Here is a 26,128-nt window from a genome sequence, read left to right as displayed (position 1 = left end):
GATAATTTTTCAGAGGTGGTTTTAACCAAAGCACACATCTGCCTCATGTCTGACCCTCTTGAGCCTGCTTCTGGATTCTGGAAGCCTCCTGAGAAAGAAACCCTTGTGGATGAATCTTTATTAACATAGATCTCTGTATCTTCTAACCAAATGAATCATAACAAGCCTTTGAAGTACATCTCCAGTTTCCCTGGTGAAATATATAGATGAAATCATCTTCTAGTTTTAACTGCTTCATATTTTTATTGAAGCCGCAATTTCCAATTTTTTTCCTTTGTTCAGAAAATAAACCTTCTACAGTTTCGCAGACTACAGCATTGGATGGTATCTCTGGAATATATATGTTAGCATATTTTCCCAAGTTTTATATACACAAATGGACTTAAGTCATGATTATATGATGGTTAAATATACTTGATACACTCAATCACTGAATTTTACCCTTTCTACTTTCTGTTTTGTTCCATTTTTATTAGCCTCAATTAGGTTTTTTTTTTGTTATATGTTTGTTTCATTACCAGTTATCTTGAAAGAAAATGTAGTTTTAGTCTTTGGCCAGGCAAAACTAAAATTCCATTTAGATTACAGATTCTAATCAGAGCGGGGTGCAAGAAGCAGCCATGTAAATTCCAGCACTACTGAAGGTGGTGGACATTTGTGTAGACCATCCGTGGGGATGACAGCCATAACTCCTGTGTCTACAGAGAATCACTACTCTGTCCCAGCTTAGTTTCCTTCATTTGTTAGGGGATTCAGTGCAATCTTGGATATATGGTATGTAACACCATAACTAAAACTTCAGGAAGTGTAAAGCAAATACAGCTTTAATTTTCTGCTAAGAGGATGCATGTTTCTCTTTTCAAACATCAGTTCTTTTCAAAGGCACATGGCTTCACATGGTTCCTCTTCTGCCTTCTTCTCCTCCAATCAGCATTCTCCCATCTGGGTGAGACCACAGTCATACTGTCATTACTGGTCACAGAATCTCCCAAGGAAAGCATTGGCATATTTGCTATGAAAATATGTTTTAATCCCTCTAGTCATACTGTGGTATGCAAACTTGTATCTATACTGATTTTGAAGGAAAAAAAAGGTATTCCTGGCACTCTAAACCCTATATATATTAGTGTATAAATGTATATAAGTTTTGCGTGTACTATCACAAGATTGCCCACCCACCCCCATTGTATATTCTTAAACTCACTGAAACAATCTTCAAACTGCCTGGGAATTATTTTACAAAGACATGAAATATTTCTTTACAAAATAGTTTATTATTAACTCTTTTTTATTTGTTTGATTTTGGTTCTAGGCTTTACATTGTTAGCATGGGTGTTTTGAAGGGAATCTGATGGCTTCGTGGAAATTATGTGATTTGAGGATTCTGTGATTAAGGAAAAGAGACTGGGAGTACTGAACATGTTTTTCAAAACTAGATTAAGAAATGGATAAATAACTAGCCAAAAGATCTGACTCATTCTGAGTTTAACAGTCCACAAGAAAGAGAATATTGGATGAAAAAAAAACAACCCCAATAATATGAGATTATAGTCAGAAACCAGTGATTCATGCCTGTATTTCTTGCTACTCAGAAAATTGAGATCTGGAGGATTATATTTCAATATCAGCCCAAGCAGAATAGTCTTAGAGACTCAAACTCCAAAACAATCAGCAACAGCCGTCTGGAGGCATCGTTTAAGTGGTAGAACCCCAGTTGAATGATTAAGGAGAACAAGCTCAAAGCTCTTAGTTTAACTACCTCCTTCTACCCCATACTGTCAAAAAAATGAACAGAGATCGGAAACCTTGATAAATCACAGGAAGAAGGAAATTTAGAAGGATAGATATTGCAATAATGACTTTTTTTTCCCTAGGTATTTTCGGGGCTGTTGTCAATGACTATCTAATACAGCATTATACATGAGTCTTAAGGGCCCAGTATGGGTGAATCACACCTTTAATCTTAGCTATTCAGGAAGCTGAGCTCTAAGGATCATGGTTCCAAGCCAATTTGGGAAGCGAAGTCTACAAGACCCTCATCTTCAATTAACCACCAAAAATCTGGAAATGGAGCTGTGGCTCAAGTGGTAGAGAGCTAGTGATCAAAAAAGATCTCAGGGACATTGTCCAGGACTAGCACCAAAAACAAGAGTCTTAAGGATATATCTGCCCACACTTGCTCAGAATATCAATCTTCAGATCTCAGCTACTTGAGAAGCTAGAATTATAGCTATGAACCACTTGCAACCACTAGCTTTTCTACTAACTGGAACTTAAACTTAACTCTTTTAAAGCTGATTTTTTTTACTTTCAGAATGTAGTAACAACTGAGCAAAGATAGATATGAGTAGTATATGACATTGTAGTCACTGACATAGAGAACTTATAGTATACATTCATTTATAATCAAAACTAAGCCCCACAAGTTAGAGTATACCTGTAGTCTAGGCACTAGGACCGCTAAAGCAGAAGGACCTCAAATTTGTAAGCAACCAAGAATCCTATCTCCAATTAACCAGCAAACATGTGGAACTGCATCTTAAGTGGTAGGGTGCTAGCAGTAGGCCAGAAAGCCATGGGAAAGTGTGAGACCCTGAGTTAAGCTACAGTACCAGCCAGAAAAGAAAAGGAAAGGAAAAGAGAGAATGTCTTGAATGTCCCCACTGGAAAGTAATTATAGTTTTTATGTCCTGTGTGTGCTCTGACAGCTTTTTAGAGACTACAGCCTATTTTTTCATGAAACCAAAAATTGGAGAGAAGGAGGTTTCCCCAAATGTTTTCTTCAGTATCTGGCATGAATTCAGTTCCGACTTTAAAGACTTTTGGAAGAAGGAGAACAAGCTTATTCTGCAAGAGAGGTAGGTATGTTCATTGGCACAATGGCATTGAAAACTGATACTTTTATTATGTGTGATATAACTGGGATTGCCAGCATTTATAACATGGATGAAAAATTGCATGGCCTTCACCTTGGGGTAGCAAGTTGATGAGGGCATTGACATTTGGAGGAATGTAGTATTTGAATAAGAAGAGTGAGTCCAGAATTGTGAGAACACTGACAATAATTTGGGAGTGGGTATTCTGGGACCACTGTCTGTTAAAATATCTTCTGCCAAGAAGAAACTACACAGAAAGGAACTTCATACAAAGAACCCAGATAACCCTGTAGGATGATAAACCCTTTTACTTCTAAAGATGGAGAACACAGACTATCCAGATAAGGTGAATAGTTTTGTGTTTGCTTTTGCTCTGTCTCTGGAATTTTGTCAATATTTTACACAATATTTTATACAATATTTTACACAAAGGTCTCCCAGAACTAGATGATAAATATTACTGAAAAGATCTTTAAGATCCTGGCAGAATTACATGTGTTCCCTAAAATATATCTTTTCAAGAATAAAGGAACATTTTTTCTTAAGTATGTAAAATAATGTCTCTACCATTATGAAATTCCACAGTCATTAAATATTAACTTCTGAAAAAAGCTAATCCTCAAGGGCAGCCTACCTAAATAGTTGGGTCTACTGGGAAAATTAAAGAGAAATAGAAAAGCCTAATACTGAATTGAATAACATATCTCATAACATCCAGGAACTAACAAAGACCCTGCTTTGGATCTTTGAAGAAGTTATAACTTAAGGGACTAGGTTTCTAATCGGCACAACATTCCACAGCATTCTCCTCACTGTCTTTGTTTTGTTCTAATTAATACAAAACCATCATTTCCACCTAGCTTTCATTCAGAGGTAAGTTCTGTTATCTGATGATACTGATTGCTAATATTTATTGATCATGAGTGTTGTGGATGGGGAACAAACCATATAAGGCCCAAGTATCATTTGTTGCATGAAAGACAAACATGCTTCTCATTGGCTACTAACTCACAGCCAATAGAGGTCTGTCTACCTGTAATGATAATGATAATCATGTTTGACAAGTGAATTATATATATATATGTGTATATATATATGGCTATTGGTAAAAATATATTCCCCACCCATTGAAGTGATGGCAGACTTGAGCTCACTCATATAATCACAGGCAGGCATCACTTCCCAATGAGGACTCCTGCTGAAGAATGATTTATAGGTCATTTATGATTATTTGAGCATTACAGGGTGTTTACATGAACTAAGATTGCTATATATCACTAGGTAGTACTACCTGGGCAGCATCACATATTCAGGCACTTGTTTACCAAAATATACTATGATTTCTTAGATTCTATAGATTTGTCATAGAAGGAAGTATGCCTCAGGGAATAGCATATGGGAAAAGTCAAAGTTTAAATAGAAAATACTTTGAACACTAGTCAAGATACTGAACTGCATCTCAAAATTGTTGTAGTTAACATAGTTTGAGAATTTAGTCAAACATCCTTGTAGTAAAAAAAAAAAAAGTAACTCTCTAAAAATTAGTATATTTCGGGTGAAGACATGGCTCAAATTGTAGAGCATTTGCCTTGCAAATAGGAGGCCTCAGTTCAGTGAGTTCCTACTACTGATTTTTTTTTTAATTGTGAAAATACTGTACAGAGGGGTTACAATTACATGGGCAAGATAATGAATACATTTCTTATCAAGCATTGTAGTCTCCTCCTTTGTTTCCCTTTTCATCCCTTCCCATCCTCCCCCTACCCCCCCACCCAATCCTCCCCGCTCCCCTCCCCCTCCCCCCTACACCAAAGTTGTAAAGTTTTCTTGCAGCCAATTGAATCATTGCTTGGTTCCTTCAGCCTTTTATTAAATGATTTTTATTTTGTTTTTGTTCTTTGATCAAAAAAGACTTGTTTAGTTTAGACAATGTAAAGAAGATGGTTTTTTAAGGAAGAAAGTTTTTATAAGCTCAACATGTCGCATACAGCTTCCTTCTTTGGTTGCTAAGTCTTCATTTGAAATTTGAAAATCATTACTACTAATGTTCAAATGGAAAGATAAAATCACATCAACTCTGAGAGTGGAAACTTAAATGAGAAGGGACATGTTGTGGTTGAGGCATCGACAAGACAGGACTAGGTGCAAGCTCACTGTCCAGGTGCATATCACAGAAACAAGTGTGGCACAGCAAAAGGCTGGCAGAACAGAACAGGGACTGGGGCCACGCCTATTGTCACTACCACCTCATAGAACATGGAAGGTAATGGGATGCCTGCCATCTTGGAGACAAGGTTGGGACTGCCTGAGATTCAAGTTCCTATAAACACTCATGGCCTCTGTGCAACATGACTTTCAATGTTAGTAGTATGCTTTAGGCATTATCAGCAGCCATATCCTCTGTTTTATGGTACTGTGTACATATGAGATGCTCCAAACAAACTTTGCTTTACCTTTACCGAACTTATAACAGATTTCTCATAAACTGTTGGTGGGAATATAAAATAGTACAGCCACCTTGGAAAATAGATAACTCCTCAAATAAACACAGAGAGATGGGCAAAGAAACACAGAGAGCCTATAATCCTAGTTTCTTAAGAGGGTATGAATGGGAGGTTGAAGATAAGAGGATCATGGTTCAAGGCCAACACACCCCACTTGAATCCTTTCCCTTTCCCTTCTGAATTCCTAGTTATTAATAGAGTCAATACCTCTGGGTTTTGCTTGCTTCTTGTGCTTTAATGTGTCCTGCTTAGAAATTGGCACCCCAGGAAGCTGCTGGGGCATGGAAGAAAGACATTTTTAGGAAAAAAGTTTTAGAGAAAAGTCTTTAATATTATTCATCATGAGGATGCTGAAGAACTGGCTATAAATACACTGAATCTTAGATGTTGGTATTTCCAGTCAAGTCAAACATCCATTAATTGAACTACCTCATAACAAATTAGAATCATATCTTGTGTCCTTTGGTTTATTTAGGAACTGTTGTTTAAAATTTCCTTTAAAGTTAACTAACTAGAAACCATCACACTTTAAATTATATATAATATTTCCCATGCCTTGAGCTTTTTGGTATAATTACAAGTAAAATTGCATATTATATATATATTTATGTTTATGGTATTAAACTTAATGTTTTCAAATACACGTACATTGTGAAAAGATTGCCACAATTAAAGAAAATAAAGATGGGCACAGTTAAGCTAATTAACATATCTTATCTTGTTGTCTTTATTTTTTTTCCTTCTTGTGGTATATAATTTCAGCAACTTTCAAACAAGTATATAATATATGTTGGCTTGTTTTTGCCAACACTGAAGACTGTACTCGGTGCCTCTCACTTGCTTAGGAAGGTGCTCTACCACTGTGTCACACCTTCAGCTCCTTTTTCTGTGGGTTTCTTTTGAGGCTTTATGTTTGGCTGGGCCTGGGCTACAGTTCTCAAGCAAGTCACTAAGGAAGGCAGGATTCTGCCACTATGCATAGCCTTTAGTTGAGAAACCCTTCCCCAGACTTCTTTTTACCTTGAAACTCAATCCTTTTATCTCTTTTTTCCAAGTAGTCTGCATTCCAGGCTTGGGCCACTGAGCTTAGCTAAAATACATATTCTTAAGTAGAGCCACCATGCTGTACTTAGTCTGCAGACTTACTCATCATTTAACTGAAAGTTTTCAATTTTGTCTGTTTCATTTGTCCCATTTCCTAGAATGTTTTTCAATTGAAAATGAAGTATTGTAAGAGGTATGGGTTTGCTTTTTTCCCCTTGATTGTTTTGGAACCTTATCTTGGCTATGTAGTCCAGGCTGGAAAACACATCCTGAATGCTGAGATTCACAACACATAGCTTTACACCCAGCCTCATTTTATATTTTAACAGTACTAAGGAATCAGCTGTGGTAGAACACACCTATAATAACAGCTACACAAGAGAAAGAAGCAGCAGAATTCCAGCTCAGAGATCAGCTGAGGAAGAATTATCAGGGCTATTTCAAATAAATAAGTAAATAAATACATACATACATAAATAGCTGAAGGATTGGAAACATACTTTTATGTGTTAGAGCATTGATCTACCAAACTCACATCCCTAGTTTATTTACTCAGTACCACAGGAGTACTAATAGGAAGCCAATATATAATATAATTCCTAAAATGATCTTTAGTTTTTGGCAGCTTGGCGTATCTGATTTTACATTTAACATTTATATAGAGATATACTAGTTTTTTTCACTTATAATATCCTCATTTTATTTTATTTCACTTCATCCCGTTATTATTTACTTTGCCTTTGTTTTCTGAACAAAATCTGTAATAAGACATGTGTGATCCCTAACATCTTAAATGCCTCTCCTCGTTTGCAGAGTTTATTTAACCAACCTCATCTGTCATTGTATCTTGTTGCTCATGTTAAACATTCTCTAAATAATCCATCAGCCCTGTCTCTATCCTCTCCCACTTGGCCCTGGTCATGTTCCACCTCCAACTGATTACAGGGGACTCTCCCTTCCTTTAGAAGACCAGCAGTTAAGCTAGCCTAGAGTGTCACATACTGGCTCTCGATGAAAGAATAGATTCCTAGCCAACATGTCTCCACAGTTCATTGATCTCCCTCTTGAGAAAGACTGGTGTGTCTCCTCACTGAATCTTCTCTTGAATGATTTAAACATGTTGCTGAACTAAAGAAAGACCTGTTGTAGAATTGTGCTTACAGCAAGGGTCATTTTGAGAGTTGCTACTTCTGCCTTAACACAAGGGGGAACGCACATTTCTGTATCCATGTTCATCAAAGGGATGGGTGGGTTGTTCTATAGTTGTCTTTTTCTTTTTTGGTGTGTCATAATCCGCTTTTGAAATGTGTATAATGCTAATGTTCTGAGCCTTTCTATTTCAAGGAAAAAATTAAGAGTTCTATTTTAAAGGTCTTGTAGAATTTAACTGTGAATCCTTTGGTTGCTGGAATTATTTTTTGTTGGGAAGTTTTTGTATTACTGTGTCAATTCCATTGCTTGTTATATACCGATTTAGATAGTTTAGTGTTCTCATGGATTAATTTTGGAAAGTAAGGTTGTCTGGAAATGCAGTCATTCCTATTAGCTTATCTATTTTAAAGAGTTTTGAAGTATGTTTTTCACAACCTTGGATTTTGCTTGTGTTTATCATGTGATCCCCATTTTCATGTCATTTTGTTTATTGACTCATTTCCTTTCTTCTTTCTGTCATTTGGTTTATCAACTGTCTTTTGAAAGATTCAACTTTTTGATTCATTAATGTTTCATATAGTTTTTTGTAGTCTCTGATTCATTCATTTCTTCCCTAATGTTTAATTATTCCATTTCCTCTGCTGGTTTTGGCTTATTCTTGTTTTTCAAGAAGATTGATCTGCATTATTAGGGTACTAACTCAAGATCTTTTTGATTTGATGGTATGTGTGGTCATAGCTCTGAATGGTTGTCTTAGAATTATCTTTGCTGTGTCCAAGTGGTTCTAGAATATTGTTTTTCATTGAATTCACTGATTTTTTTCTCTCTCATTTCTTCCATGGCCTTCTCATCATTTCAGCCTGTTTAATTGTCTGTACTTGCTTTTGCTGTTAACTTTCAGGTTTATTCTATTATGGCCAGGTAAGGTACAGGGAATTATTTCACTTTTCTTGTATTTGCTGAGGTGTATTCTATGTCTAGGATATGATCTTTTATGGAGAAAGTTCCAAAGTTTTGCTGCTAAGAGAAATGTGCATAGTGAAGCTGATTAATAAAATATTCTGTGGATATTGTTAGGCCCTATGGTTTTATAATATCACTTAAATTAGAGGTTTCTAGTCAAGCACTGGTGGCTCACATGTAATTCTAGCTACTCAGGAGGCTGAGATCTGAGGATCACAGTTCAAAGGCAGCTTGGGCAGGAAGGGCCATGAGACTCTTATCTTCAATTAACCACCAGAAAACTAGAAGTGGTGCTGTGGCTAAAGTGGTAGAGTGTTTGCCTTGACATGGACAGCACCTAGTCCCAGAGTTCAAGCCCCATAACTGACAAAACAAAAACAAACAAACAAAAATACCCTAGATTGGATGTTTCTGTTTTGACTTTTTGCCTGAATAACCTATCTAGTTGTTTACTGGGATGATGAAGTCTCCTATTCTCATTGTTTTCAGCACTGTTTTTAAGCTGAGCATGTTTTGACAAGTTGGGTGCCCTAACATTTCAATCAGTAGTATCACACTCCTTATCAAAAGAATAAAAACCTTCAGGTGTTCCTTTGTATTTATGGCCAAGCTGCTGAATAAGCAGGTCAAATGGTGAAATCTAATTAGGTTACAAGATTGAGTTCTTCAATCTTTACACTTTTAATGTGCTATTACCAGTAAGTCTCCCTCAAGACTCCCCAAAACAGCTGTGCCACACTAAAGTATGTGTGATTTGGCAAAAATAGCAAGCAAAACAAAACCAAAAAACAACCAAAAACAAAAAACAAAAACAAAAAACCTGTGACAGTTCAAATTACTACTTACTCGTCCAGAAATGCCAGTCATCTTGCTAGAACTAAACAAGCGTTGTAATCTGCTACTTGGGAACACCATTTAAGTCAGCTTAGGGATCTGGTTCTCTCTGAGAGAAAACTGAAATTATTACAAGAAGATGAAGGGTCATCTTAAGCCAAGTGTGCTGGCTATAAGGAGAAGGGACTGGGCTGCCAGCTGAGAACAAAATAAAAATGTCCAAAGTCCACACAGAGGGAGCAAAGTCCAGAGTCCAGTGTGGGCACCGTAAACATCTCAGGAATTTGACAAGGGTGAACATCGTTTGTAGCACATTTATAACAGTGAACACAAGTTAAGAAGTATAAGTTTATATCAGCCTGTTCATGAAGATACTATTTTGTCTCAAAATTGGTTGTTTGTAAAGACTGGTATTTGAAGGGAAAAAAGTTTTCATTATCTGGGATTCACTCATTTACTCATTGTAATTTTTTAAATGAGCTTTGTCAAAGCTACAGTTTATTTTTGGACAAAGATTACTTTACCCTCTTACAAAGAAGGCCTCATTTCACTTAGTCTTCTATTGAAGGAATAAATGTAGACCTTTGATTTAATAGGCAAAGTTTTATCCATTCTGAAGACAATCAAGAATACTACAGAAAAATAATAACAAAAAATTATGGCTGTTAACTGCCATTTGGTATCAGTTTCTTCCTTTTAAAATGTAAGGCTCTGTTTCCTGTTTTTTAGTCTGTTTCCTATGTTGTAGTTTAGCTTTTACCAAAGTCACTAAAAGCAATTTGAGTGTTGTTTACTTTTATTATCCTATGAATTAATATGCTTATAGTTTCCTTGTACTGTGTAGTTGCTGATTAGAAGTCACATGTATGCTAATGACCTACACAGATGTCACCCTTAATGATTGGTTTCCATTTTAGTTCACTGGGAGTGTGAAACCTGGAAGTCCCCTTTATGGTAATATAACCACACTGAAATAAAAAAGAAGTATCTTTATGAACTATTCTCTGTCCCTGCACAGTATTCATGGATTCCTCTATACTGGAAGTTAGACTCAAGTGAGACAAAAGTTGGCAGGCTGTAGACTGATTGTTTCAGCCCGGTAACAGGCACCCTTCCCAATGTTCTCTCTGTCCACAATGACACCTTTTCTCTTTGTAAACCTAGTCCTGTTCTTTATTATTTCCTTCCTCCTCAAAAGGCATGTTTTGATATGGCTGTTTTGATTTCTAGTTTGAGAGCTTGTTCACACCATGCTACTTCACTTGTCTTTGATACAAATTTATAAAATGACCATGGGATGCATGGAAAGCTCATAGCCTTCAGTCATTATCCCTCTGCTGGGCAGCTGGTGGTATCTGCTTACTAGCCCAAGTGGGAAGATGCTGAGATCAACAGCTTCATACCATCTTCTCATCATTTTCCTTATTTCTTGTCAACTCTATCTTGTTATATAACCTGAACATGGGCACATTCTTTTTTTTTTCCTTTGTTCAATTATGGGGAAAAATGTTTCTTCTCAGAGTTGTGTTGAAATCTCATGAGTATTTGGAAACAAAGTAACATTTGCCAAGAAAGCTCAGAAGTGGTAGTCTTCACTAAGGGCTGAAGTAATCAAGGTTTTGTGGTCTGGCTTTGCCAACTGCTAAACAGGGAGCCTTATCCAGGAAAGTCATTCAGTTGTGCATATGGAATTCTGAGAGTGTTAATGTCTCAGTTACTAGGTGCTTTTTCTCAAGGTGGTGCTCACCGCATCCCCCCTATCCCTACCTTATCTGATTCTCCCGATTGCTGTTTCTAAGTATAACCTGGGTGGTTGAAGTCAGAATAGGTAAAAATTGGCCTAGAGAGCTTCATTAAACAAGTTCTCTATGAATCGTTCACTCCTGAACTGTAAGAGAGCAACTTATTCATTCTGCTGCTCCATTTGCCAGTTCTCACAGGTACCTTATGTCTCCATGTCTATAGGTGCTTAGTACGAGGTAACTGACATCCTAGTCAGACGTAGGAAACTGAGGCATCACCCAGAATGCCATTTTGCAATTAAACTCCAATAGTGTGGGATCTAATGGCAGTAGAAGGGAATTAGTCACAGTTCTCAAGGGTCAGAAGGGGGTCCTTTGACTCTTGATCAACTATTGCATACGTGCTCTTTCTTTTCCCTCACCCTCCATCCATTTTTCCTTTTGTAGTATGCACAATTGGGATTTCTCTTGAAACAAGACTCAACCATCAATAGACTCCAGAAAGATATCTTCATAACTCCTACCCACCAATCTAAAAATAACCTCCTTTGGAATTCAGCTATAGTTTATTTAAACTTAGGTGATTGTCCTAAACATGCAATTGTTATTTACTTGCTTATCAGAGGCTGAGGATATTAATTATTCTTACAAAGTTATTACAAGATCTGCAGCCAAAACCGGGGCTGGAGTCACAGCTTTGGAGATCACTGTCAAATGAATGGATGAGCAAATAGGTCCTGTGAGGATCCTTGACACACTGTCTCCTCCATTGCAGCTTTTGTGCCCTAAGGAGTGATTGGATTTGCTTTTATGTAAAATTAATGACATTTGTATTAGAATCAGCTTTCTATGATCCTTCCAAAGATGTGTTTTAAGAATAAAATAAATAGGGTAGAGAGAAGGTTGGGACATTAGGGGAGAATTAAATAGTTGTGAAGAACAATTTGGTTTTGTTTTGTTCTTAAACCACAAAATACTGTAAAGATCTCCAAATAAATTTAAGAGGGGATCTTTCTGACCTTTGCTAAATGCTGAAGTTTCCTTAATTCCCCATCCAAACACTTCAGATTAAATTTATTGGCAGATATTTCACAGGAAGATGAACATTCTTCCTCAGTTTGTTATAAAGAAAATGCTTTTGTCTTGCAAAGTTTAGGGGAAGGATTAAAGGCAATTTATAGCTTAAGTAGAAAGTGGTAACAATGGAGTATCATCCTTTTCTGGAATTACTAACAATGTCAACCCAGAAGGAATTTTTACCTCTAAAATGAATTATTTTCCTTTGTCCTGATTTCTGGTCCTCTGTGACATCAATATAGAGGTGCTAACCTGGACTCTGTTTCCCTGTTAATGAAAAGGATCCAGTCAGTTGTACAGGAAATAGATGTATCATCAGATCGTTTGCCATAGCGCTTAAGAAAGAAATAGATTCATAATGAATCTATTTCAAGAAATGAGACTACAATATCTGTATTAAATATACTTTCTTAAGATAAAGCCACAGCTTGTTTAATGTTCTAATGTTTTAAAGAAAAAAAAATCACAAGAAAATAAAATAAAACTGGTGTTGATGGCTCCTGTCTGCAACCCTAGCTACTCAAGAGGATGAGATCTGAGTTCAAAGCCGCCTTGGGCAAAAAAATCTGTGAGATGCCTAGCTTCAATAAACAATCCAAAAGCCAAAAGTGGAGGTGTGGCACAATTGGTAGAGAGCCAGCCTTGAATGAAAAAGCCAAGTAGAGTATGAGCCCTGAGTTCAAGCTCCAGGCAGGCAGGAAGGCACACAAGAAGGAATGATTCTTCCTCTTAATGATCTTTTTAAGATTCTCAGCTAATATATGTCTTACTCTTTTTATTAAAAAGATAATTATAACTTTTTATAGTCTTTTTTAATTTAAAAAGACTTTGTAAGTGAAATTATATTTTGTTTTTAATGCACTTCACATGTTACTATGCATAGTAAAAGAGTTATGCTTTTATACATGATGAGGCTTTCATTATTTGAAACGATTGAGGTTTAAAGGTATTACGATATTACTAGTGTCACATAACAATGCCCTCTGAGAGTTAATATCTCAACAAAATACTTTGTTTCACTGTGTGCTATTTTCCTTACAGTGTATGTACTAAATGAAAGCTTGAGAAGTTGTGGAAAAGTCATTGCTGCATCTTTCTCAATTAAAAATTTTTGTTAGCATGTATTAAGTCATGATGTCATTTCCACATGTTTCATATACTAGGCTTTGATCTTATTCACCCTTCTATGGCTGCTTTTCATCTCCACTAATCCTTCTTTTCCTTTCCTTCTTCCTCCTATTACCATTTGAGGTGGTACTACTCTATGGTACCTTTCTCTCCTCCCTTTCTGCCTCCCTCTTCCTTTTATAAGCTTACGAGCTTTGTTTCATTTTAGTTCCCTCGGTTTCCACAGACGAGAGAAGACATGTACTACTTCTCTTTGTGGGATTGTCTTACTTCATTTATGTTTTCAAATAAATGATAAAAACTTCCTTCACTTGATCATATTTAATGTTTACAGACTACCCCTCATTGTTGTAAAGATCTTTTATTCATAGGTACAGAAGCCATGGAAAATGAATTTCAAATAAGCATGCAACTGATTGTTCATATGCTGCTGTGATTCTTTTATTGATTCTAATTTTATGTAGTGGTGCTACTATCAATCATGTAATAGAGACAATCTCAGAATACTCTCCCTTGTACAGATGTTGAAAGCCTGAAGGTGAATAGGCCTTTATAGCTTTAACAGTGTATGTTTGGACATCAAGTATCAGATACTATTCTTCTTCTCCAACAATTGAAAGCCTCATTGAGTTGAGACTTGCTGCCTATTATAAGTCCAGTTATGGTCATCTATGTAAGTATTTGTTTAACTGAGTTATCTTCTCCCTCCTCAGAGTAAAAGAAGCTGAAGAGGTGTGTAGACAGAAAAAAGGAAAATCACTTTATAAAATAAAACCAAGGCATGACTCTGGAATTGTGAGTATTTAATTTTAATCACTTAATCCTACTTAAATATTATATATAAATTATACTATATAAACATATGTAAGAATATATATACATATGTAAATTGAGCTTCCAATTTCAAGAACCATTCTGTTCAGCCTCTTACTGGGCTCCAGAGGTTAGGATGAAATTGTTTGGTCTTTGAAACTTAAATATTCAGATGAATCTAAGCATAGGGTCTTATGTACTTTGTATGCTGAGAGCCAGAAGTCACCTTGCCCTTTCTTCATAACTCACAGGTCTTGGCCCAAGGCTGAATTTGAACCTAGAGTGGCTATGATGTGAGATTCCCTGCAGTGGAATCTTAAACAGGTTGGGAATAGCCACATACCCAGGGTTGTGCTTGGCCTACTGTGCCCAAATGCCATCTATAACCCAGTGGTCCTGACAGCGCTGCTGTCTGAAGCTGTCGATCTATAGATTAACTTGAATAGGCAGACCCAAGTTTCTTCCTTGCTCTCACTCATTTAAAATAGAATACCACACTGCAGACCCTGGGAGGGAAGGGCTTGACATTTCCCCTCTTGTGGTACTGGTGAGGTTTTGTAGAATGTTTTGAAGTAATCATGACTTGATACCATTGTAAGTAAATGGTATAGTTCTAAGTGAAAGTTAAACTAGACATCCAAGAGGAGCCTACTGAATTGGGTTAAGTGTTAACTGTCCGAATGGAAAAGATTTAAGATTTTAAGATTAAGAAAATTGAGATATGGTCAAATAGTCTTAGTTAGAAAAAGTGAGGACAACTTCAGTTAAGAACTATTTTCCACTTATCTGCAGTGGCTTGTGCCTGTAATTCCAATTACTCAGGTGGCAGAGATCTGAAGGATCATGTGATTCAAAACAAGTATGAGCAAAAGTTTAGAAGGATCCCATCTCAATAAAAAAAAAGCTTGATGTGATAGTATGTGCTGATGATTGTAGCCTTGTGTGAGGCCAAAATTGGTGGATCAGAGTCCAAGGCTAAACCCAAGGGAGAAAAAGCAAGACTCTCTCTGAAAAACAGCTAAGGCCACACAAGGCTGGCCCATGGCTTAGGCAATAGAGTATTCACTGTGTGGGCTATGAGGTGCTGAGTTCAAGGCTCAGTATTGCCAAGACATTAAAATAAATGGTATTTTCCTCTCAGATTTTCAGATTTATCTAATGACCAATTATTTTTGCACTTTTTTCTGATTGAAGTTGTACTGAATAAGGAGGAATAACTATTCATTGGCTAACATCATTCAAGCTGCTATCAGAATAGAAGAGAATTAAGTTTCATTGAACTTGGAATGAGGCAGCTTGGTTCAGATTTCATATTTATGTATTTGTACTTAGGATCCCAGGTGAGAAACACATGTTAGCATTCTTTGACATCAGTTAGAACTTAATTTGGTGTGAGGGGAAGGCAGCTGCAAAGGGCTCAAACTCAGAGAGCTTTGAACTTTCTCTAGCTTTTTTCGGGTATGACTGGTGCTCCACCACTTGAATCATACTTTTATCACAGCTTTTTCTTTGCTAAGTAATAGGAAAAAGAATTTTACAAACTTTTCTATCCTGGCTGATTTCAAACAAGGACTCTCAAGCCTTCGTAGTAGCTAGTGTTACAATATGAGCCAGTGGTGTCTGGCTGGTGATTGGTTTGATGAAAATTTTAAAAGGTGAAAAACATCCTGTATTTATATGTATATATGCATGTGTGTATGTATTTCTTATATGGACTGGTACATTTTTTAATTTTTCTTGAGAAATATAACTCAAGCCAAAAGGTCTTGTTTGGAGGGTTCTGAATACCTTAACTATTTAAAAAAAAGTTCTTCCTAACTAGAACTCTTGTATATTTGTTTCCAGAAAGCAAAGATAAGCATGAAAACATGAATTCTGACAGCAAAACGAAACAGTCACAACAGCCACTTCTCCAAAATTCATCTGACTTGAGGATGGGAAGCAAATCACATCACTCTGATAATTTTTCTTCTTAACTTCCTGCATAATATTTGTATTTCCTAGGCAGTTCACTGATTATTGAATTTTACTGTATGTTCATTTAAAATGCAAAATCACTACAACAGTGGAAATTTTCACTTCTTTTTGTAAAAGCTCATGGTATATTATACTGGTAGACCCGAACAGCATGTATGAGAGGCAGTATCTGCATTAATTCTGAACATGCTAAACATTAACCTACAATTCAGTTTCATGGAACTCTTCTTTGTCACAGCAAAATCACTTTTTTTAATGGGCAACCAGGACACCATCTATGCATTTAAGACATGTGAATCAATGTTATTTCTGGTGAATTGTTTGTACCCATTTCACATCTACATAGACACTTTCTATTTTAGAAGACAAGTACCATTTATATTTCATAATCACTGCTGTCCCATTTCTTGGGTTGTTCTCCATAACCTGTCTCTTGATGCCCTGTGAGAAGCATGTATGCAGCCTGGTAAATTACATCAGAGGTGTGCCTATACTATTCACCTTTAAACACACATACAGTATCACTAGTGTTTAGAAGGGATTTCAATAAACAGCACTCATAACATTGCCACAGTGACCAATTCTCATCAGCAAAACAGAACAGAGATCAGAGCTACCTAGACCTGCACCCTATTAAATAAGCTTGTCTGTCTGAGAATTTTGACATGGGAGAGTTGGACATTCTATGTTGTGGTGGGTGGTTAGAGCTACAAAATGAGAGCAAAGCTACTTATTATCCGAAATGAGTCTCCAGGATTAAAATGGAAAAATCTCCTACTTTTTCTGAGAGTATTTTGAAGTCAGCTCATGATGCATTGTGGTGGTTTTGTCTAATATTAATAGTTGTTCTCTAATTGCTGTTAATGATATTGGCTGTTGGGTTGAGATATGAGTTGAAAGTTATGGCTATACAGAAAAGGGAGAGAATGGTATCGCTATTGAAAAACAACTATGGAAAGCAACAACAGAAAAACAAAGTTCTAAATCATAACTATGTTTGTATTTATGTAAAATATGGTCTCTTACCTTTTGTTTGTATTTTAAGTGCCAGAAAGCAGTTGTGGTTTTTGTCAGTTGTTGCTTTGTGACCTTCCTTTCCCCTCAGTCTCTCTGATGTACATATTACCATTCTTCAATGAAGTAATAGGGCATTTAACAAAGATCGCTATGTGCAATACTGTATTTAGTGTTTCTATTTCAATTTTTTAGGATGTTAATTTATATGAAAATAAAATGAATAATAAAATATTTCTGTGACTATTGTGAGCATATTACATAAAGATACTTGGAAATACAGCCCTCCTATTAAACGTTTGTTGGGAGGAGGATGGGAAAAGGAAAATAATCAAGTTATGAAGTAGAAAATAAGCATATCTAAGTAAAACAATCCTGAGAAAATGTTTATGCTCAATCTAGGATTTCTTTTTGGTTCTTCAGAAGACTTTCTGGTCGTCTCAATTGGATGTCTCAACATACCTTAAAATTCCTTGTGTGCTGGATCAAACCCACCTTGTTATTTTGTCCTTCCAACCCTGCTCACACTCCTGTGTTTCATGACACAGTGAACAGAGCCAAGGCCCACTAAGAAACTTCACATTGACATGTCATTCTCCCTTCTCTCTCCCCTATAACCCCACTCATTAAATGATGAAACCCTGTTTTACCTACATTTCTGTAATGTATCCATGTCCTTCATCTCTTGCATTAAAGTCTTAGTACAGAATCCTCTTGAATTACCTTAATAATCTGTTGGTTTTCTCATTCACCAAGATTTGTCTGTGGCCCACATTTACTTTCTGTGGAATTCCTAACACTGTAGTTGTCTTCTTTTCCTTTAGTCTTTCTATTTGCTTTTCTGAAATTTCTTTCCCTGATTTCTTCTGAAAGGTTGGAGTCCCCCAAAGATTTTCCCCAAATCCTGTTTGTTTAGTCATCATATTCCTAAGAATTTCATGAATCCAACCATCAGCTCTTTGGCCATGACTGTGACCCAGCTGCAACCTGACATTCCCAAAAATGTCATGTAGCAGCCCAAATTCTATAAGGATTCACTCATCTTCTCCTCTGGCACTTCCTATGCAACAGACTGCACATCTTGCATTGTTCTGGTGAGAAAGCTGAGAGACCAGATCCTGTTCACTTACTAGCCATGTCCTTAATTCATTCTTGCTACCATGTTGCTTAATCTATAGGATTCTAAATTTTGCCATAAACCCCCACATACTTCAGAGGAGAAAGTTGGTTTATTTAAGCCTTTGGTTATCCTTGTCTTCTTGGAATTGATTGATGTAGACATGGGTAATAGTACAACTGTGGTGAATTGTATTCCAGGGAAGAATGCCATTTTCAGCTAAAAAGAGCTGTGCCAGGAGAAGTTTCTACTCTATTTTTTGCTTGTGCTTATAAAGGATTTCAAGCCAGAGACTATGGTGGCCATCATGAAGTACGAATAGAAGGTTGGAAGTCTACTTGTAACATAGAGCTCAAAATGGAAAGCAACTTCATTTCCTTTCTTCTTCCTTTCCATTTCCTTTCTTCCTTCCTTCTCATTCTATCTTTCCTTCTTTTCTTTCTTTTTCTCTCTCCCCCTCCCTCTTACCCTTCTTTTCTCTCCTCCCTCCTCTCTTTCCTCCCTCTCTCCATCTCTCCCTGCAGGCCAGCCTGCCTTCTTTCATTTTGTTTAGTACTAATAGTGGAGTTTGTTCCCTGGGCCTTGTGCTCTAGCTTTTTCTACTCACAGTTGACCTCTTTCATTTGAACCAAACCTTTACTTCTGGGTTTTTCTGGATAGTTGGAAGCAAGAGTTTTGCTTTTATCTGTCTGGCCTTCCTTCCAACCTTGATTCTCAGATCTCAACCTACTGAGTAGCTAGGCTTATAGTGTGAGCCACTGACACCTACTAGAACTACATTCTTGATTGTGTTGTTAAGGTATTGAATTAACCCAAATCAACCAGACCTAGATCTTCTTACCTCTGGACTTCCTATCTGTGAGTTTACTCTTCAATAATGATACCACTTTTTAAAACTAGAGATTATCCTAGTGTATTTTCTCACATAGTTAGTCCATCAACAGGATCCTGTTGTTTTACTTGCCTCATTTCTAGAACTATTCTTACTACTTTGGTTCACGGTCTTATCAGTTGATTCTTACACAATAGTCTTTCATGAACCTCCCTGTCTCCAGACTCACAGTACAGTCAGATTGCTCTCAACAGTGAACCCTGTCTGTGTTAATGGTTTCTCTTCACAAGTCTGTTGTCTTTGGCAAGATGTCCAGGCTTCCTCTTATCTCTATTCCTGCTCTGGTCTCCTCACAGTGTGCTTTCACCTTACACCTTACGCTGGAAACTCTGAAACCTGTGTTCAACTCTGGACAGATTGCTTTCAACTCCACATGTTTCTGCCCAGCTAATTATTGTGCCTGGTGGTTGTTTCTCTGATCACTGTTAGTTGTTTGGATGTCATTGTTATTTGTGTGATTGTGAAACCATCCGTTCTTCCCTGTATTCTTCATTTTTGCTATATCAGTGGCTGCTCTATCACAGCTAATAGGCATCATGGATCCACTGTCTGCCTATCTTCCCTACTAGAATGTAAGCCACTGCATGATAAGGGTATTCTATACTTCATGCCAATTTATGGTGGATCTGAAGGATAGTTTTACCTACATTGTTAAAGATGCATGTGTGTGTGTGTGTGTGTGTGTGTGTGTGTGTGTGTGTGTGTGTGTGTCTGTCTGTCTGTCTGTCTATCTCTGTGTCTATGTCTGTGTGTGCTGGTTCTGAGGCACTCATAGCTGGGCACTGTCTCTGAGCTTTTTTACTCAAAGCTAGTGTTCTACATTTGATCCACAGCTGAACATCCAGATATTTTTGGTGATTAATTCTCCAGTTAAGATTCTCACAGACTTTCTTTCCTGGGGTGGCTTTGAACAATGATCCTCAAGTGGCTAGATTTACAGACCAGAGTTACCTGTACCTAGTGCTAAAGATATATATATTTTTTGGTGATCATGTTTATTAGCACAAATGGAGAAAAATAAGAATTCACTGAAGAAATTGTAAGTCACTTGCAGATCAACTCATCTTGGAGCAGAAGAGTTTTGATCATGTCTTAATATCAAAAAGCAAGCAGGCTTCTTTCTCTGAGCGTCTTGTACATTTTACAACTGCAGTTGTACAGCCTCCTACTTTCTGCATACGATAAGTTCTTTGTTTCAGCCAACTCTCAGAGGAGGGGCAACCAGCACAATGCCATCTCCCCGGATGAAGAGCATTGGAATATTCCGTTTTTTGATTTGTATATCTCTTCATACGTCTCCTCATCAAGAAACTGTGACCACTATATAAAGATATATTTTTAAAGTTTATTATTGTTATTATTTGCCAATACTAAGAGGAACTCAGGGCTTCATGTTCTCACTTGGCTATTTCACTCAAATTTGGCAAACTAACACTTGAGTCATGCCTACAGCCTGGTTTTTTGATGATTAATTGGAGAGGGAATTTCATAGACTTTTCTGCTTCCATTGACTTCAAACTGAGATCCTCTCTGCACATCAGCTTCCCGAGAAGCTACGATTACAGCTGTAAGCCCTTGGAGCCTGACTCTTCTTTAATCATGATTCAAGACATATCTAAAATCAGGAGTAAGTACAGCTCTTAAAAACGCTTCAGTTGGAAAAAAATTGCCCAATTTTTTTACCTTTCTTCTATTTCAACATGTTGTCCATTCCATTTTTTCCCCTTGGGACTTCTTGATTATATCTCACCTTAATTGTGACAGCATATTTCCTTGGACCATTGTCTTTGAATGGGAATTTGAATAACCCAAGGGCTGTGTGTTCACAGAAAGTTTTACAGAAACTCTCAACCTGCATTTGTTCTTTCTGTTCGAAGAGATCTTTATACAAAAGAGCTAACATTAACCAAATATGTTCTGCTTCCTGTGTGTTTGGCACTTCCCTTCCTCCCTGTGACAGAGGTTTTTCTCTCCCAAGTCCACTCTTCTTTCTTTATAACTCGTGCTCTTTTTCTAGGAATAGCTATGTCCATTCCCCCAAACACACAGAACAAAGATCTTCTCATATGGGTTGTCTCTTTAAGAGAGGTAAGTCATTGAAAAGTACAATTCGGTGTTCAATAACTTTTTACCAGACTAATAATGAATTTGTACCGAATACTAATAATAATACACCAAAAGTTTTAAATATTTTAAGTTTTATGGCTATAGAATGCAAATCAGTATTTATATCTATACTGTCACTAAAAAAAAAGCCAGAATAAAAAAATTCAAATATAAACCTATAGAAAAGCTAGTATAAAATGTGAATTGAAGGAGAGAATAAAATGATGTAAAATTTTCATTAGGGGAGTATTTCTATATGAACTTTTGATGTATAATAGTATGCATAAAACAGCTGTGGCATTTACAATGTTCTGGAGACATTTAAAAAATCCTGAAATTTTATTTTGAAATACCCATCTACTGCCAATTCGGGATGTCATTTATAAAGTTTGTTAGAGCTGGGTGCTGGTGGCTCATGCCTGTAATCCTGGCTACTCAGGAGGCTGAGATCTGAGGATCACAGTTTAAAGTAAGCCTGGGCAGGAAAGTCTGTGAGACTCTTATCCCTGACAAACCACCAGAAAACCAGAAGTGGTGCTGTGGCACAAGTGGTAGAGCATTTGCCTTGAGCTTAAGAGTGCAAGGACAGTGCCAGGCCTAGAGTTCAAGCCCCACAACCACCAAAAAAAAAAAGTTTGTTAGAGATTAGATAAAGATGTTGCAGAGCAGTAAGCAAAGCATATTAACTATATTGTTATGGATTGCTATAGTATTTTTAAGTATGAGACTAGGCAAGAAAAGTAAGCCACCCTTGACTTCTTTGACACATGAAAACTTTTATGTCCACATGTGATTGAGAGATGAAAGACCTGAGGCTTCATTCCTCTCTGATTCACTCACTTGTGTTTCTAAAATTCTGCAGCCTCCCTCTCATGAGAGTTTTCAAAATATTTGTTGGTTAATAGGTCTGGAGAGGCCTGGAAAATCCCCTATTAAGTAATATAATTGAAACAAGAAGTCTGGTTTGATTGGTGTTAATTCTTAGGCACCCTGCCCTTTTCAAGTTAGCCCCTATTAACAACTGATGTTGGATGTAGACAAATTTGAGGCAAATTCAGAGCTCTCAACCAAAGCAAACAAACATGATCAGAGACAATCAGGAGACTGAAATAAGCTAATGGATACAGAGTTAAGCAAAAAGTGTAAAAAGTCATCAGTGTATGTCAAAATGAATTCTAGTACTCAAAACCCAAAGGACTTTCCATTAAGGCAGCACTTTGGCTAGTTGTATCATTTATGAATTCATTCATTCATTTTACATGCTCATTTACTTCCTTAGGATTTCATTCACAAAGAGGAATAAGGCATGACTTTCATTTTTGGAAACACACACACACACACACACACACACACACACACACATATACACACACACACGAAGACATATTAGTAGAACTCTGTGGTAGAACTGGGCTCCATAGAGTAGGTTAGATTTTCAACTATGTAGATTTAAGCCTAAATTTCTCAAAATTGCCTTTTCCTCTGAAAAAAATAATGAATAAACATAGTAATTTCTGAGGGAGAAGTATGAATCTAACAATGGGGCATGTAGAAAATGTGCACTGTGGGTCATAGTCATGGTTGGGCCCAGAGGAGATAAGTACAGTAGGAAAGATTTACTGGGTATCCAGCATTAGATCGTAAGTGTCATGAGATACTAATTGGGGCAAAACTTAAGGAACAAGTAGGAGATGAGGAGGAACAGCTATTAAAGAAGTCTGTACACTAGGCAGCACTTGTAGGTACAGAGATGCAGGTGCACATAGTTTCTGGGCCTCTGCAATCAGTCTGTTGATCACATGTACATCTCTGAGGCAGTAGGCCAGGACATGATGCCTCAGAGGTGGCAGTATAACTGGCCAAGGCCATGGTGAAGCATATGGATGCTTCTATAAATTGCTTGCTCATATAAGTGAAATTCCAGCCCAAGAAAGCTGATACCACACCTTGTGTCTTTTCTTCACCTTCCACAGCTGGCTTTTCCAATTGTTTCTCCACAAGATAGATAAATTACTTACTTACTTAATTAATCAGTGCTGGGAATGGAACCTAGAGCTTCACACATTCTAGGCAAATGTTCTGCCACTGAGTTCCATCCCCAGTCCCCAAAGAGTAACTTAAAAATCTGTTGAATTTTTGTAATATACACTAGCTGGAGATGCTTTACTGGTAGGAAATAGGCTACTGCTTCAGCTCTTATTCCTGGTGTGCAGGGTCCTGTGTGAACTAACTTGTTCCTGGGACTGCAGCTTCCTCTTCTGCTATTGTCTTTCCTGTCACCATACTCCCTGGGGAGCTGTCTAAAATGCAGCTTCTTGGACTCCACTTCTAGCAGTACGATTGACGAGGTCTGAAGGTAGTGCTAGATACATGGGTTCTTAATCAGATTTGGGAAGCTTTGCTCTAGAAAACTGTGTTTTGTGAATATTATTTGCTAGTTATACCTGGAAAGTGTTCTTTGCTTATTTTTTTTTCCTTTTAACTCAGGTATAGTACTTTTGAATTCCCAAGTGTATCACTAAGGAGAGATACTGTGCCAGGACTAAGTTTAGTGATGGAACATTTTCCTTGGATTGCTCATTAAGAGTTGGTTAATGTTGCATGTACAACTGAGAAACTGCTCAGCTAAGAGGGAGACTGAATCAGTCTCTAAGCAGCTAACAGCAAAGAGTATATTCGGTAGAATATTCCTTCCTTCCTTCCCTTTTTTCCTCTTATTATTGTATTTTACCTTATTATTTTTGCAGTTCTGGAGTTTGAACTCAGGGCTTCGTGCTTGCTCTGCTGGCCTTTACCACTTGAGCCTTGCCCTTCCTCCATGGGCCACTGACTTTGTAGATTCATCATATCTGAAACCATAAAATGTAATTGAGTTTGACACTCTCCATGCTTGGCCCGACTTTCCTGCTCTGCTCCCACCCAGGCTCAAGGCCTCATCACTTGCCCTAATGGCACTGTGGTCATCATTCACATGTCTTTGGCCGCTGGGAGAATCATCCTCTGGAACTCTGAGTACCACTCCTGCCCATGCTTCAGGCTTTTTGACCCCGCCCTCCCTCCCTACCCATTGTGCTCCCATTTTTACAGTGATGAGGGATTATTTATTGTGCTTTGATTCTCACAGCTCACTGAGGACTCCATGCCCTGTCTCCTCCCTAGCCCTGCCTCCAGGGCCTGGCTCTACATCTGAAGGTTTGCCCACATTCAAAGAAAATGACATCATATAGAGAGAAATAGAAATATTAATTTTCTTACAATTTTGCCTAAACTTTGGGAAGGAACAATTCTCAACCTGTGTCCAACTCAGTCACAAATCCACTTCAGTCAAAGCAACACAACATTTATATAGAAAGGATGAAACAAAAGCCAGGAAATACGTGTATTGGGGATGTTCTTTCTTCTGACCCCAGAGTGAAGTTTCAGACCTATGGCTGGGGTTCTCCGTAACATCACTTCCTGTTTTTTTAAGACACAAGAACTCACTGTATTGTTCATGTTAGCGCTGAACTCCTGGGCTGCAGCCATCTTATTTCAACTGAAACTACAGATATGTGCTACCATTCCCTGATCTTATTTAATACAGTCCATGCTTGACTACATTCAAGGCTCTCTATGCTCCTAGCTACCCAACTTCAGTTTCTCTTCTTCCCTCCTTCTCACACACTTCTGCTTCTTGGATTTGAGAATTTCAGCCCCTGGAGAAAAGCTCCTTCTCAATTTCTCTTAGGAATGGAGAAGCTTTAGGAAGCTTCCATTTTGTTTTACTTTAAAATTTTATATTTCAAATACTTCAATGCTTTTCTTCTCTCAGGAAGATTTTCCTGATAAGTATAGACTAAGCGAAATGAGATATGGTCAGCTTACAGCAAATACAGAAGATCTTCATTCATGTACTTACCTTCAGATTAAGAGCCCAAAATAATTGAGGGCAAAGTGAGACAGGATAACTTGAGGAAACTGATGCCTGGTGAAAGCAACTGAGAAATACGTTATTTAGATACCATTAGAAGTGCCATCTTTGCTTCACAGGGAGACAACAGGGTGCATTCCTTCCTGAGAGAATTCCTTCCCCCAACTTAGCCCACCTTCTGCCCCAAATGCAGATAACAGGGTGCCTCCTTATCTCAAGGATCAGAATCTGTTTTATAGCGGGATGCATTCTTACCTGGAAATTCAGAAAGTAATGCCAAGTGTGATTAGAGCGAAGATAAAACACCTGTCTTTGCATAACTTCAAAGCCAGACCCCTAAGGAGCTGTGTCTCTCTGTCTCTCTGTCTCTCTCTGTCTCTGTCTCTGTCTATCTCTGTCTGTATTTGTCTGTCTCTGCCTCTGTCTCTCTCATTCACTCTTTGTCCCTGTGAGAGCACCCATACTCTTTTAGAGTGTCCCCCTGCCCTTCTGCTTGTCTGTCTGCTTTTCTGTTTGTCTGATTGCCTGCTTGTTTACTTACTCAATAAAGCTCCACCAAGTTTCCTTACCATTGTGACTTGTCCAGAAATTCTTATTCTGTAATTGAAATTAAGGACCCTAAGTGAAGAGTTCCTACCATTAGAGGAAAACTGCTGTAAGCCTCTGCTGCATCCGGTGACACTTTCATCTCATTTAAAATTTAAATTTTGTATTTCAAATACCTTAATGTTTTTCTTATTTCAGGAAAATTTTCCTGATAATTTTAACCAAACCTTCACCCTCTTTTTTCTTTTACCTGCGGATGGTAGGCAAGTATTCAGTCTATATATTATTCTTTTCTCTCCTATAGTTTTGTGCGATATGTGTGTGAGTGTGTGTGTGTGTGTGTGTGTGTGTGCCTCTACTGGGACTTGAACACATGGTCTTGATGATATCCTGTAGCTTTTCATTCTCTACCAGCTACTTCTGGCTTTATTGG

The 26,128-nt window shown here is 37.5% G+C and overlaps 1 protein-coding gene and 1 long non-coding RNA gene across 3 annotated transcripts in view; one reads left to right on the top strand and one right to left on the bottom strand.

The window, feature by feature from the left end:
* The window catches only part of Fmn2 (formin 2), a 180,398-nt gene extending 164,224 nt beyond the window's left edge, over positions 1–16,174 (top strand). For both annotated transcript variants that reach the window (XM_042674478.1, XM_042674477.1), the window contains 3 exons: positions 2,709–2,858; positions 14,034–14,115; positions 15,979–16,174. In XM_042674478.1, the coding sequence (XP_042530412.1) occupies positions 2,709–2,858; positions 14,034–14,115; positions 15,979–16,005 (259 nt within the window). In that variant the 3' untranslated portion in view covers positions 16,006–16,174. The remainder of the gene's footprint in view (positions 1–2,708; positions 2,859–14,033; positions 14,116–15,978) is intronic.
* LOC122103816 lies at positions 133–20,434 on the bottom strand. The gene is made up of 3 exons (XR_006146835.1): positions 20,282–20,434; positions 6,192–6,197; positions 133–142 (listed from the first exon to the last, which is right to left on the bottom strand). It is a non-coding gene; the product is annotated as an uncharacterized LOC122103816 (long non-coding RNA).
* Between the last annotated feature and the right edge of the window lie 5,694 nt (positions 20,435–26,128).

The sequence above is a fragment of the Dipodomys spectabilis genome, unplaced genomic scaffold, assembly GCF_019054845.1.
Source record: "Dipodomys spectabilis isolate Male_0828 unplaced genomic scaffold, ASM1905484v1 ptg000019l, whole genome shotgun sequence".
Lineage (NCBI taxonomy): Eukaryota > Metazoa > Chordata > Mammalia > Rodentia > Heteromyidae > Dipodomys > Dipodomys spectabilis.
This window is presented reverse-complemented; position numbering and strand designations above follow the sequence as displayed.